The 19,776-nt window shown below is 45.7% G+C and overlaps 1 protein-coding gene and 1 long non-coding RNA gene across 3 annotated transcripts in view; one reads left to right on the forward strand and one right to left on the reverse strand.

Moving 5' to 3' along the window:
* stab2 (stabilin 2) overlaps positions 1-19,776 on the forward strand; it is a 28,439-nt gene that overhangs the window by 5,529 nt on the left and 3,134 nt on the right. For both annotated transcript variants that reach the window (XM_032588747.1, XM_032588748.1), the window contains 44 exons: positions 595-688; positions 774-932; positions 2,231-2,326; positions 2,421-2,513; positions 2,590-2,637; positions 2,927-3,060; positions 3,129-3,231; positions 3,339-3,416; positions 3,496-3,585; positions 3,724-3,831; positions 4,233-4,364; positions 4,876-5,004; positions 5,097-5,159; positions 5,849-5,947; positions 6,035-6,230; positions 6,302-6,397; positions 8,774-8,831; positions 8,917-8,990; positions 9,070-9,195; positions 10,285-10,358; positions 10,437-10,508; positions 10,737-10,856; positions 10,935-10,979; positions 11,055-11,138; positions 11,259-11,408; positions 11,717-11,845; positions 11,981-12,052; positions 12,328-12,504; positions 13,333-13,422; positions 13,503-13,649; positions 13,808-13,867; positions 13,947-14,070; positions 14,163-14,312; positions 14,395-14,499; positions 14,810-14,917; positions 14,987-15,180; positions 15,252-15,393; positions 15,488-15,621; positions 15,702-15,867; positions 16,104-16,210; positions 16,282-16,401; positions 16,468-16,614; positions 16,733-16,843; positions 16,912-17,046. In XM_032588747.1, coding sequence (XP_032444638.1) covers positions 595-688; positions 774-932; positions 2,231-2,326; positions 2,421-2,513; positions 2,590-2,637; positions 2,927-3,060; positions 3,129-3,231; positions 3,339-3,416; positions 3,496-3,585; positions 3,724-3,831; positions 4,233-4,364; positions 4,876-5,004; positions 5,097-5,159; positions 5,849-5,947; positions 6,035-6,230; positions 6,302-6,397; positions 8,774-8,831; positions 8,917-8,990; positions 9,070-9,195; positions 10,285-10,358; positions 10,437-10,508; positions 10,737-10,856; positions 10,935-10,979; positions 11,055-11,138; positions 11,259-11,408; positions 11,717-11,845; positions 11,981-12,052; positions 12,328-12,504; positions 13,333-13,422; positions 13,503-13,649; positions 13,808-13,867; positions 13,947-14,070; positions 14,163-14,312; positions 14,395-14,499; positions 14,810-14,917; positions 14,987-15,180; positions 15,252-15,393; positions 15,488-15,621; positions 15,702-15,867; positions 16,104-16,210; positions 16,282-16,401; positions 16,468-16,614; positions 16,733-16,843; positions 16,912-17,046 — 4,939 coding nt within the window. The remainder of the gene's footprint in view (positions 1-594; positions 689-773; positions 933-2,230; positions 2,327-2,420; positions 2,514-2,589; positions 2,638-2,926; positions 3,061-3,128; positions 3,232-3,338; positions 3,417-3,495; positions 3,586-3,723; positions 3,832-4,232; positions 4,365-4,875; positions 5,005-5,096; positions 5,160-5,848; positions 5,948-6,034; positions 6,231-6,301; positions 6,398-8,773; positions 8,832-8,916; positions 8,991-9,069; positions 9,196-10,284; positions 10,359-10,436; positions 10,509-10,736; positions 10,857-10,934; positions 10,980-11,054; positions 11,139-11,258; positions 11,409-11,716; positions 11,846-11,980; positions 12,053-12,327; positions 12,505-13,332; positions 13,423-13,502; positions 13,650-13,807; positions 13,868-13,946; positions 14,071-14,162; positions 14,313-14,394; positions 14,500-14,809; positions 14,918-14,986; positions 15,181-15,251; positions 15,394-15,487; positions 15,622-15,701; positions 15,868-16,103; positions 16,211-16,281; positions 16,402-16,467; positions 16,615-16,732; positions 16,844-16,911; positions 17,047-19,776) is intronic.
* On the reverse strand, positions 1,432-7,365 carry LOC116736357 (uncharacterized). Its single transcript, XR_004342538.1, has 3 exons — positions 7,355-7,365; positions 3,919-3,927; positions 1,432-1,545 (listed from the first exon to the last, which is right to left on the reverse strand). It is a non-coding gene; the product is annotated as an uncharacterized LOC116736357 (long non-coding RNA).

Raw genomic sequence — 19,776 nt, forward strand, 5'->3', positions numbered from 1 at the left:
CAATGGAGGTTGTTTTCTCGCCGATAGTCCAGTAGACTTGGTTTGGATAGCCAGAACCAGTTCTTCAGAGAGGTTCTGTATTCCCTGCCGAAGGACTTATTCAAACTGAGTGAGCTAAAGTCCATCAGATCTTCATCTGTCTTCAGAACCAACATTAGAACCTGGTTGATCAGGTTGTCAATCCCACACAGAACCCAGAAAGACTCAATATAACTACAAAGAAACCACAGAACGGCCTGAACCCAGTCGAGACAGTTCTTCGTCCACAGCCCTCAGGAATTCAGCAGTTTAGATCTAATTGATGTTCAGTTCCATTTTGTTGGCCAGGAACTGCAGCATATTTGATTTAGCATACTATGACGTTCAGGAAAACCCATTCCCTTTCCAGAGCCCAACTTCCCATATGAAGCTGTACCATGACTGATCCAGTTTCAGAACCTTTCTGCATAGTTATTGTTCATCCTACCTACCTCAGAACTCTAATAGGAAGAGTCAAAAGTTTTAAAATGATATTTTATCTACATAAAATATCATTAATGACCAGAGATGCTGGTAATTTTGATTATTTAACCCAGATGTTCTTCCACGTATCAGGTGTGTTTGTAAAGCTGGTTTCCAAGGCGATGGGATCACCTGTGTGGAGTCGGATCCCTGTGCTCCGCCTCTCCGAGGCGGCTGCAGTGTGAACGTGAGTTCCCACTGTGTTCTGGTCCTTTGCTTCCTCATTCTCTGAACTGTGTGCTGAACTGTGTGGTCATTGCTGCCCCCTATAGGCAAAATGTATAAAGACAGGCCCAGGTACTCACACCTGCCAGTGTCTTACTGGCTGGACAGAGGACGGAAACGAGTGTCAACCCATAAACAACTGTGATGGTCCTGATGGGGGAGGGTGCCACCCAAACGCCTCCTGCATCTACGTTGGACCTGGACAGGTACTGCCCCATCACTACGCGTCAGAACCAGCAGGACAAGAACTGTTCTAAACTTTTCGATTCATCTGTTCCAAGAAACCTAGAAAGCTTTTAGATTGTCCAGAAGGTGGTGTAGACATCAGGACAACCAGTTCCTCAGAACCCAGAGGTTCAAAACCTGGGTCCAGACCAGAACAGGTTTGTGGGTTAGAATTGACAAGACATTCAGCAGAACAGATTCCAAGTTCTTCAGACTAGTAATAGTCCAAATGGAGCAGAACTTCAGAAGCATCTGTAGAAATGTTATCTTCAGATAATATTGACATTAGCAGGGAACAGAAATGTCTGATGGGTGAATGTTGGACACTACAGAAAATAAATGTTACTGTTGGTGAACAATCGACCCGTTTCACTCCAGATGTTCTGCTGCCTTCTGTCAGTCTAAACCACAAATCAGCACCAGAGGTACAGCGTAGCACAGAACCAGTTTCAGAACCAGCTCCTCAACTATTCTTGATCCAATGCTCTGACTATCAGTGCTACCTCGTCAGATTTTCCTACCATAGCTCGGATAGATGGCTAAGTCTGTCTGTCGGTGCTACCCGTCTAAAACTGCTACCGTCATGTTTACAAACTATAGCGGGTTGTTAATGTTAAATATATCGGATAACAATATTTGAGTGACTGAAGTGGAAGGTTAGCAGTTATGGTTAGCTTAGCATCGGAACAATTTCTATCCATGACGAAACCATAAGAAGATCACTTCCTTCATCTGAATATCCTACCCGTTTAAAATGAAAAGCTGTAGATGAATGCACTAATCCTTTTATTACAATATCCTACCTGTTAAAAATATTTTAAATACAGAGGCGTTAGTAAGAATAAAACAGTATCAGACAGGGAAACAGGTTTTCATTGGAATTAAATTAAACACAGACTAATACAGATCACCGCAACTCTTTATCTGCCAGATATAAAATAAATTAAATAAAACTTACCGTAATCTTCGACCAAACCAAACTTCCACAGGTAGGATAAGAAATGTGCTGAGTCATCAGATTGTGATGTAGCATCGATGAGAGCATCACCACAAGGTAGGACGGATTGATGGGGAGCACAGATAGTTAGATCACTTGTTCCTGAGTGTTTTGCTAAACCAGTTGCTAAGCTAATTGTAGCCCCAGTTTCTGATCTGGTTCTGACAGTTTGCTAGGAAAGATTTTGGGAATGTAATGTTTGTGGACATACAGAGCAGGCAGGTAAAACTGGACCTCTGGTACCACAGATCTAACTTGAATCAGAACCTTCTCTGTGCCCAGAGTGACTGTGCCTGTAAGGCCGGCTACATGGGGAACGGACACGCCTGTGAGGCTGTCAACCAGTGTGTGACGGCTAACAGAGGCTGCCACTTCAGGGTGAGAACCGGTCCAATCGTACCTCAGAACCACAAGTTCTAGCTCATCAAGAAGCGGTAACAGAATCTGGGCTGGGTGGTGTCCCCGTCCCTAGGCCAGCTGTCTCCTGCTGTCCTCACAGTGGACATGTGTCTGTGACGATGGGTATGCTGGAGACGGACTCCTGTGCTATGGTACCGTCGACCAGGTCAGCAGAATCGACTCTGGGTCGGCTTCATCTCCCCGCTCCAACCTGTCTCAGTCTGTCTGTCTGATGGTTCCAGGAGCTGATGGTTCTGCAGAACGCCTCAGACTTCTTCCGCTGGACCATGGTGAGTAAAGAGCAGCGACCCAGTCAGGAGCAGAACCCGGCTCCAGAGACTCTTCTGTGTTTATTGCAGGACCTGTCTTTAATAAGGAGTCTACTACTGGAACTGGATAGTCCTAGTTCCTGATAGGGAGGTACAATCAAATTACAGGTTCAAGGTTCTGTTGAGGTTCTGTTGGCCAGAAGACTGTTCAGTCAAATGTTTACCCTTCCTGCAGATCATCACCTGATCCGGTTTGAGACTTAAAAGTTAAACTGTAAACTAACTCCTCTATGGTCTCAACACACTTCAGGACTCCGGCCTGTCTCGCTCTTTATCGGATCAGAACCTGACCCTCCTGGTACCAACATCCGCTGCTGTCGCTCAGATGTCCCCAATGGACAGGAGCTTCTGGACAATGAAGGGAAACCTGCCGAGCCTCATCAGGTGTGCTGTCAGTGGAATTGGGAGTGAGAGGATGGAGACGTAACGCTGATGTCTCTTGTGTCCTGCAGAAACCACGTCCTGCCCGGCGTCTTCTCCTCCTCCACACTGAGGAACATCTCATCAGTGACCTCTCTGCTGACCTCATCGCTTCCTGTATCAACCAGCCAGGAGGTACGGAGTTAGCTGCTTCTCTTGCACCATCCGGAGCCGGGCTTTGCTTCCTGTTTGCTCAGTTCGGGTCAGAACCATCAGAGCTGTAAATTGGTGTTTTTTGTCAGATCACATCAGTTGGAGGAGCAACCGTCATCGCTTCAGACAGCGCTGCCACCAACGGCCTGATCCATCTTATTAACAAGGTACTTGGCAGATCAGATGCTGCTGCTCCAATGCCAAGCTGGTGCTGCACTACAGTCACGGTTCTGATCCGGTCCGCAGGTTCTGGTGCCTGACAAGAAGCTGAGCGAAGGTCTGCTGGCCGTGCTCGCTCTGAGGCCAGAGTTCTCGCTCTTCCGATCCTACCTCATCGTACGGTCTCACACACACACACGCACACACACACGCCCACACCCACACACACACCCACACACCCACACACACACACACACACACACACACTCCGTCCAGGCTTGTAGCTGTTTGGATCGTCTCTGTGTTTTCCTGCAGGAGTACAACCTGACGAAGGAGATCGAGCGGGCCGAGGAGTTCACCGTGTTCGCCCCAACAGACTCTGCCATCACACAATACCTCCAGCAGGTGGCAGCACCTGCCTTGGTAGGGAATAAATCTGTGGGACTGTATCTAAAGAAGAATGTTGACGTGTGGGTGTAGGGGGTCACAGCTGAGTTCGGGTCAGAACACTAAAACAAACTTAGGATTGGTTGGACTTCTTTATTGCAGAGTGGCTTGGACATGTCTTAGTGTGTTTCTGTGCATCTGGTCTTAAAAAACAATATGAGTCAATAACGCTCTAGAAAATCTACAATACACAATGGACCTCACATGTTTTATTTAGATGACCGATTTGTCTTTTCTGGGATCTTGGGCCATTTTCTTTCTCCAGACTGAGAGGTTTTATGTAATTAAACAGCATGGGTCCGTGGTTCTCTTTCTGACCCATGACCTCAAATTGGTCAACTGACCTCTGTCAGTCAGTCTTTTCTTCCCGTCCACAGGATAGCAACATGACCCGTTATCATGTGGTTCTGGCGGAGCGCCTGCTAAAGACTGACCTTCAGCCTGGAGGATACAGGGAGACCCTCCTCGGATTTCCCTTCCAGATCGGGATCTACCCTCGAGACGGAAAGGTCTGCTCTCATACAAACGTCTCAATCCAAGTCCTCTTCTTTTATATCAGTGGTCTCAAGATGCTTGAATCATTCATAGATCAGAGTTTGGAAGCTCAATAAATCAAAGACGTTTCTGTCAAAATGCTCATGTTCAAGTACACAAACAAAACGGAAGGGAAAATTAGCTGAAGTCCTGTTAACCCAAATCACTTTGGTTGCCTTCAGGGATCTTATCAAAATGTCCTCAGAATTAGACATCTTTCCAGACTCTGGAAACTGTTTAAGGTCAGGAACGTTTTCACTTTCACAAATGTGTCCAGATGCAGAACTCCGCTCAGAGTCTGGACTCAGTTTAGAGACAAAGTTCTAGAAAGAAATGAAAATGTGTTGAGAGTCTTGAGTGCATTTAGCAGCAGAAAACAGTCCAGTGCAAACAGAGAGTGAGAGCCAAATGAAATCCTTCCTTCAAACGTTCAGAAAGGCAACCAGGAGAAGGTGGATCATCTGTGTCTTTGTGTTCTTCCTGCAGCTGTTTGTGAACGATGCTCAGATAAACTCCTCCAACCTGCTGTGTGGTAAAGGAGTGATTCACGGTCTGTCAGCGGTTCTTCACATCAACAGAAACCTCTGTGACAAACTGACATACAGTAAAGTAAAGGTAACATCCACACACTCAGACTTGCACATTACCAGACAACAAAGATCTGTTGAATGTTGCTGTAATTCAGATGAGCTTCTTTGTTCTCACAGGGGTCATGTGGAAACTGTTTATTGCCCAAAACCCAAAAATGTCCCAGTGGCACCAACCATGATGTAAGACTTTTCTCTCTCTGCCACGTTTAATAATGTATTTAAAAAGGAGCCACAAATATGTGCACACATTTTAGGAACAGAGACGTAAGCTAACGGCTCAATAGGTACATTCATCAAAATGTTCCTCGCAAACAGCCAAGGCTGCTGGCTCTGAAGAAGAAAGGAAGGATGTACGTTTATGCAAAATGTATTCTAAGCAAAGTGAAAAAGATTAAACAACACCAACACTCTGCTGCATAACTTACCACCAGTTATAACTAGGAAGAAATGGAAAGTTGACTCATTTGCAGATGATGTTTTATATTTGTCCTTTTAAGAGACTTGACATCATCACCTTAACCCTCTTCATAGCCCAGCATCTGGAAATGGGTCCCATATGGATTTACTCTGGATGGCAGTAAATCCAAAGTGGGCCAAAGTTCACTGTGGGCTCACTGAATGGGGTCCATTAAACTGACAATCCAACCTTAAGGTTGATCTAAAACTGGAATTAGTCCACTTCTGGCTCCTTTCTATAATCTGCAGAAACTTGCCCCATTAGGACCCACTGACTGGGATTTAACACCCTAAGAGAGTTAGTACAGTTTGAGTTTAAATTATTTTCTGCAGAATAATCTGTAAAACTTCTAGCAAGTGCTACAAAGAGGAGGTGAGGCTGTTTCCTGAGCTGTGGTTCTGAATGTCTGCAGAAATCGGTGAGGATGAGGAGCTGCCTGTATAGACACACCATCGAAGGAGAATCCCATATGACCATCGGCTGCATAGCAACCTGCCTCCGGAAGAACATTGTACGTCCCGCTGCTTCACACAGAAAACTGTCCCAACATGAATAAATCACAGGAAGTCCTGAATCACTTTGCCTGTATATTTTTCAGGAACGCAGGTGTTGTGAAGGGTTTTTCGGAGAGCACTGTGAGCCTTGTCCAGGTCCGAAGGGACAGGCCTGTTTCGGTAATGGACTGTGCTCAGACGGGGTCAACGGCACCGGAGTCTGTAAGTGCAACAAGGACTTCCATGGGACGGCCTGTGAATCCTGTCAGAGCGGAAAATACGGAGTTCACTGTGATCAAGGTTAATGAAGCTCATTAAAGTAAATCTTTAGAAGAAGTGTGTCCATCATCTGACCTCGGTTTCCTCTGCAGACTGTCAGTGTAAGAACGGACTCTGTAACGAGGGCCTGAACGGAGACGGGACCTGCGAGTGTGACGTCGGCTGGAGAGGCGTTCGCTGTGATGAAAGTATGGCAGAAAATACAGAACTCAGTGTGAACCTACCACATGTCATAACCAGTACACAAATATGAAATGAATTTCCTCTGCTTGTCTTTCAAGTTCTCCATTATGAGAGTTTTGTTGAATTTTACTGAAGTGAGATCCAAATGAGCTTCATGTTAGTTATGACTCAGAGTTTTAATTCCTGCCAACTTCAAGGCCTGGATGGATCAGGTGCATAGAAGCTGAATGCTGCTTCTCCATGTTTGGTTCAAGGCAAAACAACATTTTGCCTTGAAAAAAGGCAGATAGTATGGAAATGACCTTCCCAGATTGATTGACAGCTTCTCTAATATCAGTTTTACTTCCTTGGTGTCAATGCAACACATCCACATCCATCTAAATTTAAATATCTCTAAGAAGTTTAATTTTAAAAACCTTATTTCAATGGGTTTTAGTCAGTAATTCAACACACCTCTGCTGGAAAACACACACCTGTCTGGTTTGGAGTGGCTTCAGCTAAACGTTGGTGGTGAGATAGCACCAGCTTTCTCCTGACACTTTTCTTTCAGCTTTGAACCCAGAAGTAACAGCTCTTATCAAACATTTGCTGTCAGAGTTTCAGTTGTTTCTGTTTTCATCATTTTGGGCAGTTTAATAGCTTGGCTTCACTTGCTGAGTCTGTGTCTACAGGTGAGGATTTTGTGTTAAAGACCAGTCAGCTGATTCTCCACTGGACCCTTGGTTGTTTAGGAGAAAGGCATGATTGGCTGCAACAGAGGGTTTTACAGCACAAAGAAAGGACCGGAAGGTCTTTGGGGTTAGACCGAGGTAACGGATGCTTGTTGCCCTGGAAGCAACCAGAGACTTCATCCCCGCAAACCTGGACAGCCTTCAGTTTGCCTACAGAGCGAACCGGTCAACAGAGGTTGCTGTCTCCATCACTCTGCACACAGCCCTGACCCATCTGCAGCATCCCAACACCTACGTCAGGATGCTATTTGTAGACTTCAGCTCAGCATTTAACACCGTCATCCCAGACAAGCTGGTGCTGAAGCTACTCGAGGTGGGGCTGCCCGCTTCACTGTGCCACTGGATCAGAGACTTCCTCACCAACAGGCCTCAGGTGGTGAGAATAAGTGGCTCAACATCGTCCCCACTGGTCCTCAACACAGGCACGCCGCAGGGCTGTGTGCTCAGCCCAGCTCTCTTCACCCTGTTTACACACGACTGCGTGGCCATCCACCCCACCAACACAGTCGTGAAGTTCGCGGACGACACAACAGTAGTGGGTCTCATTTCAGACAACAACGAGACCCACTACAGAGAGGAGATTCTGCAGCTCACTCAGTGGTGTTCAGCCAACAACTTGGTGCTGAACACAGGGAAGACCAAGGAGGTCATTGTGGACTACAGAAGGTCCAGGAGGACGGATCACACTCCCCTTCTCATAGATGGAGAAGTGGTGGAACGTGTGGACAACATCAAGTTCCTGGGCCTCCACATCACGTCTGACCTCTCCTGGAACACAAACACCTCCCACCTGGTGAAGAAAGCACAACAAAGGCTCTTCTTCCTCAGGAAACTGAGACGGGCTGGACTTTCCTCACGGCTGCTCGTGAACTTTTACAGGGCGATGATCGAGAGCATCCTCTGCCTCAACATGACTGTGTGGTATGGTAGCTGCACAGCATTGGAGAGGAAACAACTGACACGGGTGGTGAGAACAGCACAAGGCATTGTGGGATGCCCCCTCCCAGACCTGGACTCCATTTACACAGACCGGGTCAAGAAGAGAGCTGGATCCATAGCCATGGATTCCAGCCACCCGGGCCACAGACTGTTTGTGCCGCTGCCATCAGGCAAGCGGTACAAGAATATACGGACTACAACAAATAGACTGAGAAACAGTTTCTTCCCCACAGCAGTCAGAGCCATTACTCCCTGCCGCCCCCCCTCCCACACATATCATAACCTCGCAGTCACACATACATATCCCCCCCCCCCCCCACACAGCCATATTGTTCTGCACTTTGCACTGTCACATCATCTGTACTTTACCATAATTGGACCTGCTGCTACTTCTTTGGATGGTTGAGTGCCTTTAGTTAATTTAGTTGTATATATTGTTATTATTATTATTGTGTGTTTGCTTATTTTATTTATTGTATATATGTGACTTTTTGCACGGGAGCTGCAATAGAAATTTTGTTGATTTCTGTTCAATGACAATAAATGCTATCTATCCATCCATCCATCCATCCATCCATCCATCCATCCATCCATCCATCCATCCATCCATCCATCCAGAAGAGCTGGAATATCCATGCTGACTTGTAGGAGATATCACTTTGTGGTTCTGCATCGTCACTCAGCAGCTCTGTTGTGTTTGTCTGATTGCAGAAATTGAATCCAAAGCTGATGAACTATGTGGTTCTGTGAAATGTCATAGCAGCGCAAAGTAAGTCATGGAAAACTTCCATGAATGACTCAGATTGTGCCTCTTCATCTTCTAACCTGCTCTTCTTCATGATCTAAACCTTCAGCTGTGCGGTTCAAACATCTGGATCTCGGTGTCTGTGTGCTGCTGGGTTTCAGGGAAATGGGACATTCTGTAAAGGTAAGAACCAAGCTCTACTCAGCTGTACTTTTGATCTGATGACGGCCTGAAAATACTGAGTCTGATGACGATGTTGCAGCTGTAGACCCGTGTCTGGTGAAGAACGGCGGCTGCAGTCTGTCTGGGGTTTGTAAACGGACCCGACCCGGCAGCAGAGACTGTGTCTGTGGGCGCGGCTATGCTGGAGATGGGTTTGTGTGTGTGGGTAGGTTCCCCCTTTACTCCTGAAGCACCAGGATCTGTGTTCTTCTGTTTGAACTGTAGACTGAGAGCCAGCTGGCTCATGGACTCATGAAGACCAAAGGTCCTCTTCAGGAGCCAGAAAAGGTTTTTAAAGTTCCCAACAAGATGCTTAAACATCTCTGGATGTTCCCAATCATTCAAGTTCTAGATTTTCAAAAAAATATCAGTATGTTTTTTAAGGAGCTAAAAGATATTCATAGAAGTTTCTTGACTTGGACTGATTAAAAGCTTGAAGCCCAAAGTTTTCCCGGGACATTTGAAGGTATTTGGACATTGCTGAAGATATTTGAAGGGATCTTTAGGATACTTTTAATTTATTCAAGACCTACTAGATGTCAATGTTGAATTGTTTAACATTTAGTTATAAACCTTTCCAGAAGAATGACAAGCTAGAGGTGGTCACCTCTTCATTCTGAAACACATGGGGTCCATCTCCAATCAATAAGCAAGAGATTAAGTACTTCATGACTGGGTCATGGTGATAATCAGACATCATAATGTCTCATTATGATGTCAGCAGTATTCATTTGTAACTAAAACTTGGAGGTCTTAGGAGACTAGAACATTCTTGAAGAGAATTTGGTAGTTGAAGCATGATGTTGAGGTGTTGAAGGCGTCCCATGACTAACCAGGTAAATTGAAAGATGCTTAGACGCTCTGTCTTCTAAAGTAGACACTGGTAGATGTTCTTTGGGCCTTTTAAAGAGTTTATGGAGACCTGTTGGTTTTCTGAAGGTATGTTGCAGACATAGAAAAAGTTTTCTGTATTTCCACTGATCCTTGAATCAAAAGATGCTTCTAAGGAGTTTCACTGGTAGTTTTAAACAGTTCTTAGAGAACTGGTTTGGTAAAGTCTTTGTAAAACAATCTTTGTTCTGATGAGCAAGGAGGCAGTTGTAGAGGTTTATTCCTGCTGACCAGACTAAAGGCTTCTCAGTGAATGTCTAGGCATGCAGCATTGGTTATTTGGAGTAGGACAGATGGTAATCTGGAAACTTCTGATGTCTCTGGATGATCTCTCTGTAGTTCTGAATGTTTTTCATCTCCACAGAGATAAATCCATGCCTGGAGGGGAATGGAGGATGCCATGCTAAAGCGGAGTGTATCCATGTTGGACCAAACAAAGTAGGGGCTTTCTCCATCAGTGTCAATAAAGAGATTCAGCTTTATAGACAGTAACACAGGTACTGGTTGCGTTTTCAGACTTCGTGCGTCTGCAGCAAAGGTTACTCAGGTGATGGACAGAACTGCACCATTGTCAACTTGTGTGCAAAGGTCAGTTTGCCTGAAATCACACGTTTCTTCTCAGTGACCAGTTTGTGGGTGGTCACCTGAACAACAGTCCTTTCCTCATTTAGAAATCCTGTTTCTGCTGTAATGGGAGGAACTTTTTCTACTTTTAGCTTTTGAATTGAATCAGTTTCCAGAGTAGTGCATTGATTGAACATTGTCCAAAAGTCTAAATAATTAACCTGCTGTTATTATTTGGCCATTTTTTCTCAGAAAAATGGCGGCTGCCACCACTTTGCCCAGTGCAACATGACAGGACCTGGCATTCGGACCTGCACCTGCTCTGAAAACTTTGTTGGAGATGGTTTCAAGTGCAAAAGCACCGTGGAGAGGGTGAGCTTCTGCAACACAAACCCTCACTGAGCCCTGCCACCTCATACATTTAACCAGCTATCTGCCCACTTCTGACAGGAGCTGAGGTACAAAGGGTCCAGCAACTTTTACTTCAGTTTGGTGGTGAGTATCCAGACATTTCAGTCTGTCGCCCCCTGCATGTGGAATCTCATTAACCAAAGTAAACTCTGGTTTCAGATGATGGAGATTACCCTGAAAGGTCGTGGTCCGTTCACCGTCTTTGCTCCAAATGCTCAGGCCATCAAATCTAACAACTCCTTGGTGAGACATCTGGAGGTAGAAGAATGCCTCCATTAAGCAGGTTCTCATTCCAGATAAGAATCTGGACAAACGTCTGGAGGTCAGTCAGTCTTAGATTATCACAATGTTTGTTTTTTTCAGGTAAGAGCTATTGTGAAACACAGAGAAACTTTCGCCAACGTGCTGCGGGGCCACATCGTCATGTGTCACACTTTGCTGCCTGACGACCTGTACCAAACCCGAAACCTGACCAGTTTGTCCGGATTTGTCCTCACCACTCGTTCCACCCAGGTGACCAATCAGACAACAGTTCAAATCCACATGTTACTGTTTGAAAGAAAAACTGTAGACTACTGAGCCGAAGTTCCTGTGCCAGTAGCAGCTATGGTTACCTGCAGGATAGATGAATATGCTTCAAGAACCCAGGAACTAGGATCCTGCCTAGAATACAGAGCAGTCTGGAAACAGAGCACAGAAATATGAATTCAGGCTTCTGAATGCTAGTTGAAATATTCTCCATATGGACACTAGGAATTTAGAAATGTCTTTAGATAGTTATAAAGAAAGGTTCAATTGAACTCTGTTTGTTATTTCTTCAGGGTAAAATCACCATCAACGAGGCTAATTTGACCAACAGCGACGACATCAGTGTTAACGGCATCATCCATGAAATTGACTCCATTCTGTTACCACCCAACCTTAACAGAGACAATATCCTGCTCATTCCAGTGGGTGCAAGTCATTCTTGACAACCTTTATCAAGCAGCAGCCTAGAACATGACGTTACGACCTGATTAATGTCTTGATCATTGTCTACATATTTCTGGGTCAGTCAGTTATCTACTTGACTTGTTTCTCTGCAGAATCCAACAGAGGTAAACCTGACAGACGTGGCTGAAAGACATGGTTATAAAACCTTCTACAAGCTTCTGAAGGTAAAACTCTACCACAGACCTCCATGTCTAGCAGAGTCCATCTGATTTCTGGACCCAGCTGGGCCCCAGGAGGTCCAGACAAGCAGGTTAAACACTGAACCGCTCACCAGTCCAGTGCCACCTGCTACATTCATGTTTAACCTTTAAAACATTTTATTTGTTTGCATTAAAATGTATAATGTAATGTGTCCCATTCCTTGGATTTTATCTGCGGGTATTTAGCCAGAGAGCCGGATGGTTTCAGAAACCCAAACTTTATCTCCTGTGTGTTTCAGGACACAGGTGTGATGGACCTGATAGACAATGTGATTTTCCATCCAGTGACAATCTTCCTGCCATCTGATGATGTCATGGCCTCTCTGCCACAGCAGCAAAAGGACTTCTTGTTCCATCAACAAAATCGAGCGCAGCTCCAGGAGTACCTGAAGTATCACGTCATGATAAGCCAGAAGGTGAGGCACTCTGCAGCCTGTTGGCCAGTTGTCCCCAACCCCAGGGCCGCGAACCGGTTCCGATCCGTGGACCAATTGGTACCAGGCCACAATAAAATTGCCACGCCTTGACTGCTCCGCGGTGATTAAAAGGTTGGGGACACTGCTTTAGGCCGTGTGTTAGGGTTCATGGCAGTGGTGGGCATCGCTAACTAAAAGGTTAGTTCCACTAATACTAAACAGCTAAATTCAATCATATTGATGCACACTATGTGTCATCATTAAAATGTGAAGAGGCTCTTAAAGCATGCATTTGTTTGACACCCTGGTTGTTCATGTAAGTTATATTCTTCTGTACCTCATTATTCGTTAGTTTCCACCTGCTTCTTGAACAAAACAACAAACATGAGGGGAGGAAATAGAACTGCAACATAAACAGACTTCAAAATAAAAGCATGACCATAAACATGCACTTGAAAAATTCTTAAGTAACCAAAACCTCGAAACAGATGTTAAACGTTTTTTATGCAAATTTGACAAAACAGCCAAGTAAATTTATTTAGGGGAAGCTAAGTGCATTAGATGTTTTCAAAGTTAGCTTGAAAACATCTAATGCACTAAATTAAAATGATCTCTGCTACTGACTAGCGCATTAGCATGTTCACCACTGGTTCCTGGTAGCATGTAGTGAAGAGAACAATGAAGTAATCAATACCACTTTTGTTCTTCACAACATAACTGTGCAGAGAACAATGGAGAACAGGCACCACTGAAGATCTTTAAACTATGAAAAGCTCTTCTGTTGACAAAGATTGGACCCTCAGTTTAAGGTTATTTTTTTAATCTCAGGTTTATGCAGAAGGATTGATCTATCTGGAGTCCGGTCGGACTCTGCAGGGTTCAGCTCTCTCTTTCTCCTGCGGCGGTCCGGATAAAATTGTAAGTACAGCAGAAAAGGAAACCATAGAAGAAGAAGAGGGAAACTAAGTTCTGAATCAATGGCTGTTCTTGTTGATCAGGGAGAAATCTACGTTAATGACGGATCGTGTCGGATCACTGAGAGGCATCTGGTGTTCAGAGCTGGGATTGCGTATGGAATAGACTGTCTGCTGATCCCACCCAGCCTTGGGGGGCGCTGTGACGAACAGACAGTGTTAGATCTCAAGGTAAGTCCTTGATTCGTCTTACTGACCTTCTGAAGTCCTCTTGGAGAAGGAGGATCCCGAGTTTCCCCTCTGGATCGTAAGGTTCCTGTGAAGAAACCAGAAATGTTCCATCTTGGTGTTGCTGTGGATGAACATGTTTGTTTTACCTTTTGTTTTAGATGAACTGCGGTCCATGCACAAGAACTGCTACTCTCTGTCCCAGAGGAACCGTGAAAAAGGTCCGTCTCAGTTCCTGCTGACTGAATGTTTGATCAGAATGAGGAGCATCTCTCATCAGATGCTTTTCTTTGTGTTCAGGAAGTTGAGAACTGTGATCTTCCAACCTTGTTCGTCAGTAAAAACTCTGGCTGTCAACCCACCTGTACCATCAACTTCTGGCATCCAAAGTGTTGTTCTGGTTTCTATGGGAGAAACTGTCTGGGTGAAACTTTCATTGCTGTGGACTGATATGCTACGGTTGGTTGAGCTCTTTTGTCCTGACTGAGACCCCGTGACTGTAACTCCTGTCTGTAGTGTGTCCTGGAGGAGTCCATTCCCCCTGCAGTAACCGAGGTAAATGCGATGATGGCCACCTTGGTAGCGGCACCTGTACCTGTGACACAAGTTTTAAGGGCACGGCCTGCGAGATGTGCAGAGAGGGGTTCTACGGTCCCGGCTGTAAAGGTGAGCAGCAGGGTGGGTGTCCTCCAAGGTCTCCGGATCTCCAGGCTTCATCTGGTTTCATAAGGGCGACTCTGTATTTCAGCCTGCAACTGCTCGGATCACGGGTCATGTGACGACGGACTCCAGGGGACGGGTTTGTGCTTCTGTGAGGAAGGGTGGACCGGAGAACGATGTGACATTCAGCAAAGTAAGTTTGGGTTATACAGACTCTAAACCTGATCCAGAGTCAGGAACTCTGTGGTTCTGTGACTAACAGAATCCTGTCATCCATAACAGTAAGGGAGTGGACAGTGCAGGGCTCATCTGGGATGATGGCTGGTAACTGGTCCAGTATAGCTGGGAGATAAACGGGAAATGTCTTGGCTTCATCCTGGGTTCTGATGTTACCTGATGTTTAGCAGACAGCAGGACTCGGACCTGCAGACCACCATCTGCTTCCCAGGTGAATGTTGAACCACCTGCCTGATGACACCTAACAGCTTCCCTGTCTGTTCCAGCTGAGGTGTTCCAGTGCTCTCCAGCCTGCTCTTCAAAGGCCGTCTGTCAAGAAAACAACACCTGCATCTGTCGACCGTTTCACGTAGGAGACGGACTCACCTGCACAGGTAAACATGTTGGTTTCCCTGTAGGAACCAGTCTACTGGTCAGCCATGAAGCTGTCTCCATCTCCACAGTGGTGGACATGTGTAAGATCTGGAATGGTGGTTGTGCCAGAGAAGCTAAATGTTCTCAGAGAGAGGAGAAGGTGAGCTGCACGTGTCCTCAGGACCACTCTGGAGACGGTTTCACATGTCTACCTGTGGACCCTTGTGCCAGCGGGGACAACGGCGGCTGCAGCGAGCACGCCACCTGCACCATGACGGCTCCGGTGAGGAACAAAGCAGCGCTCGCTACAACTCAGGTCTGTCACCTGTGCTAATGAGTCACATCTGTCATCAGGGGAAGAAAAGGTGCACCTGTAAGGACAACTACATGGGAGACGGAGTTCACTGTGAGCTCAAACAGCTGCCAATCAGCCGCTGTCTCCTGGACAATGGAGGATGCCACCCAGATGCTACATGTACCGACCTCCACTTTGAAGGTAAGAGCTTGCAATGGGCTTCAGGGAAGGAACCAATCAGGAGAAGGAATCAGTCCTGAACCCTGAACCCTGAGATCTGGATGTTTGAGTCCAGATGCAACGCTGGGCGTGTTCCACTACCGTTCAGCTAAAGGTCAGTACAAGCTGGACTACACCGCAGCTCAGAAGGGCTGCAGGGCAGAGGGAGCCACCCTAGCAAACTACACTCAGCTTTCCTATGCTCAGCAGGTCAGTGAACTCAACACCAAACTCAGATTTCTCATGCTAGATGAGATAATTGAATCTTCTGCTTGGGTCTATGGCTGAAGGGTGGACTGAACATGTGTGCTGCTGGCTGGTTGGACCAAGCCCGGGTCGCCTACCCCACTACCTACTTTAATCCCAACTGTGGTTTTGGACACGTGGGCATCGTGGACTACGGCACCCGGAAAAACCGGAGTGAGACCTGGGATGCCTTCTGCTACAGGATGAAGGGTGAGAGGAGAACATGCAGTGAGGTGGAGTTAGTGATCAGCCACAGCATTAAGACCACTGAGTGGTACCAGGACAGGACTGTCAGAACAGATTGGCACCTCCTGCACAGCTTGGTCAGAGCATCTCTATAGCTGTAGCTCTATGGTCTGGTTCCAGTCCGGGTGGCGTGTGCATCATTAGACGGTGGTGTTTTATGGATGTCCAGCAGAGGTCAGTGATGTCTCTCTGTGTTTCAGAGGTGCTGTGTGTCTGTAAACCAGGTTACATTGGCGATGGACTCGTCTGTACAGGAAACCTGCTGCAGGTCCTCAGGTCCACTCCCACCTTCTCCAACTTTCTGATCGTGAGTATCACATCTTCAGTCACAGCTCAACTATTAATTCTGCTTCTGAGCAACATCTTTGTCTTCTTCAGCAAATCCTGAAATACTCTGAGGTGTCCGAGTCTGGAAGAAGGTTTGTGAAGAGCCTCAGTAAGCTGGAAGTCCAGTCCACCCTGTTTGTCCCAGAGAACAGCGGTCTGCCGGAGAACCTGGTGAGTCCCAGAGTCAGAGACACATCTGCTGCCAGCTGCAGTGTCCTCACTGATGTGTCTCAACAGACCCTTTCCCCACGGGACATCGAGTTCCACCTGTCTGAGGGTCAGGCTCTTCCTCTGAGCCAACTGAGGAACAACAGCCAGATCAGGACTCGGGTTGGCAGTCTGTCAGTCCTTGGGGTTGCCAACCTTCTCAACCCTTCAGCTCTGGTGAGACCACCAGCCTCCTCCACATGGGGGTGGTGGGTTCATGGAGGGTATTTGTTTCTGACTAAGCTTGACTCTTAAAGAAGGTCATCTTCAGGCTCCATCTGTTTCTGCTCCTCAGTCTTCCTGTTTCATCAACGACCGCTTCGTCACCGACTCAGACATTCGTGCTTCTAACGGGATCATCCACGTCCTCCAGGGGCCTCTGGAAGCTCCTCCTCCCCGTCCAGACGTGAGTCGCATCATGATGTTGGCTTTGTTTACCCAGCAGATGAGTGACTGTGTTTCTGGTTGGCCAAGCAGATGCATTCAGCCCACCAGGCTGGGATGGGAGTGGGAGTGGTTCTCCTGATCCTTCTGGTGGTGGGAGCCATCTTTGTTGGATGCCGATTCTACCACCACAGCAGCAAACCCTTCCAGTTCCACTACTTCAAGGTGAGCCTCTGCTGGTTTTAAAACAGACCAGTTAAAACTGAGGGAACTGACAGGTTACTTCACCAAACCTACAGGTTACATAGACAGAAGCTATGTTCTGTTTTAAAGTAATGAACCCAGTAGGTTCTGGTAAATCCAGTCTTGCTCTCTCATTAAATAGTCTCTGCTGGGCATTCTGTGCCAGTTTTGCTGCCTTTACATCCCAGGCCAGCTTATCTATGATATGAACTTCCAGGAAATGGCAGTTTGACAGCCTCGCCACCCGGTCTCCGGCTGAATGTGTCTCCTTTACTTCTCCTAAAATCCACTGAGTTCCTTGGTCTTGGCTGTGTTTAGGATAGAGTAATCTTTGCACCACGCTGTGAGTCACTCCACCTCATGATGATGAAGACTATTACCCTCAAAAATTTGATGAAATTTAGTGTGGTAGCAATCTGAGGAACGTGGATGACTGAGGGAAACGATCTGCTGGACGGTCTGGATCACAGGAGTCAAACTCCAGTCCTCCAGTCGCTGTCCTGCAGGTTTTAGATGAGCCACAGGAACAAAACCCTGGAATGAAACGGCTCCATCACCTCCTCCTGGTGTGGATCGGTTCTCCAGAACCTTAATGACCTGATTCTTCTGTTCAGGTGAAGCAGCAGACGCTCATCTTAAAGCTGCTGGACAGCGGCTCCAGGACTGTGGTCCAGATGGACATCAAATGTTCAGTCTTTATAGGTTAAACCAAAGGGGAGGTGGTGATGAAACTGTTTGTTCGGTCTGGATTGAGATGTGGAGTTATTGCTAAAATGACACTTTCAGTTGATAACGTGATGGAATGTTTATCTGTTGAAACTGAGGGAGCAAATGTTCACTAGTCGTGTTTATCGAACTTCCATAGATGAGTTTAGTAAGAAAATATTACAGACGTATGAAAGGCACAATGAAGAGTTGACTTTTATTTTAACACTGATTTGTTGAAATATAATGAGAATACTAAAATGACAGAATTCATAAATACAATGTTTCTATCCATTAATCCTAAAACCTACATGAATAACTAGACAGTGAGTCATTAATCAATAATCCATCCATCCATCCATTTTCTGTTCACCCTTGTCCCTAATGGGGTCGGGAGGGTTGCTGGTGCCTATCTCCAGCTACGTTCCGGGCGAGAGGCGGGGTACACCCTGGACAGGTCGCCAGTCTGTCGCAGGGCAACACAGAGACATACAGGACAAACAACCATGCACACACACACTCACACCTAGGGAGAATTTAGAGAGACCAATTAACCTGACAGTCATGTTTTTGGACTGTGGGAGGAAGCCGGAGTACCCGGAGAGAACCCACGCATGCACAGGGAGAACATGCAAACTCCATGCAGAAAGACCCCGGCCGGGAATCGAACCCAGGACCTTCTTGCTGCAAGGCAACAGTGCTACCAACTGCGCCACTGTGCAGCCTATTAATCAATAATGTTTTTATAAATAAGTTCAATGTGAAAACAAAAAGTGGATTGTTGGTCACTGATATAACTGATCATTTTCCATGTTTACTATGTTGGATATTAGTAATCAGTTTAACTTCAATATGATAAAGCAAATGACTAATTTAGTTAGAATAAAATCACCTGAAGTGGGAAGAAATAAAAGTAGAATTATTCAATTATAATTGGCAAAATGTTTATGTTGATGAGTCATATAATATGTTTTTGGAAATATTTGTAAGAATTTATAATTATTAATGTCCCCTTAAAGGATATAAACAAATATTCAAAAATAGATGAACTCCCTGGATGACAAAGAGTTTGGAGAAGGCATGTAAAAAGAAAAACAAGTTATGTAAGGATTTCCTTAAGTTCCCTACTCTGGAAAAAGAAGAAAAATATCAAATATATTGTGACGGGTTCTATTATGACTTGGCCAAGGCCGTGAAATTTATTAAGCGTTTCTTCAGGTGAACAAAGATGGCAGGTGCAAAATATACACAGAGGACGTCCAAGGCAGGTTAAAATCAGACTAACAGCAGCACCTTCATTGTCAGAGTCCGTCACCTTCAGGTGATTTGTCAGGAGTCTGACCACAGACTGACCCCCTGTGGAGCAGAGCCCTGCTTTGAAAGCCACAGGCTCCGCCCACAGGAAGTCCAAACAAGCAAACAAAATGAAGCAGTTACTTCTAACTCAAATAAACTCTTAAAGTAAACATAATAATAATAATAATGAGAGGAAAAAAAGACATAAATAAACTTGTAACCAAAAATACAATACTCAATTTAATAGAAAACACTCAGTACGTTCTGATGACATCACTACGCCATCATGTGACTTCCTCCCGGCGCCACAATCTGCAAACAACCTGCTGGAAAATAAAGCCGGGAAAATGTTTGATGCTGAAAATAAAAGGTTAGGATGAATTTTAACTGAAGCAGGAACATCGAGCGTTCACCACCAGGAACCGCAGCAGTTTAACTGCAACAAAAAGTAAGTTAGGGATTGTGTACGTGTGGGTGTGTGTGTGTGTGTGTGTGTGTGTGGGTGTGTGTGTGCGTGGGTGTGTGTGTGTGCTCGCATGCTGACACGGACTCTATAATTAAGTCCCAGCTGGTGACGGCTCCTCCATCACATATATAAAATACGTTGACATCAGTGCTGAGAAAGCAGAAGCAGGATTATTATGATAAGTTGCTGCAAAAATACTAATACCAAAAATACAATGATATTAAAGGTACTTGGAATATAATTAA

This window comes from Xiphophorus hellerii, chromosome 17, assembly GCF_003331165.1.
Source record: "Xiphophorus hellerii strain 12219 chromosome 17, Xiphophorus_hellerii-4.1, whole genome shotgun sequence".
Classification (NCBI taxonomy): Eukaryota; Metazoa; Chordata; class Actinopteri; order Cyprinodontiformes; family Poeciliidae; genus Xiphophorus; species Xiphophorus hellerii.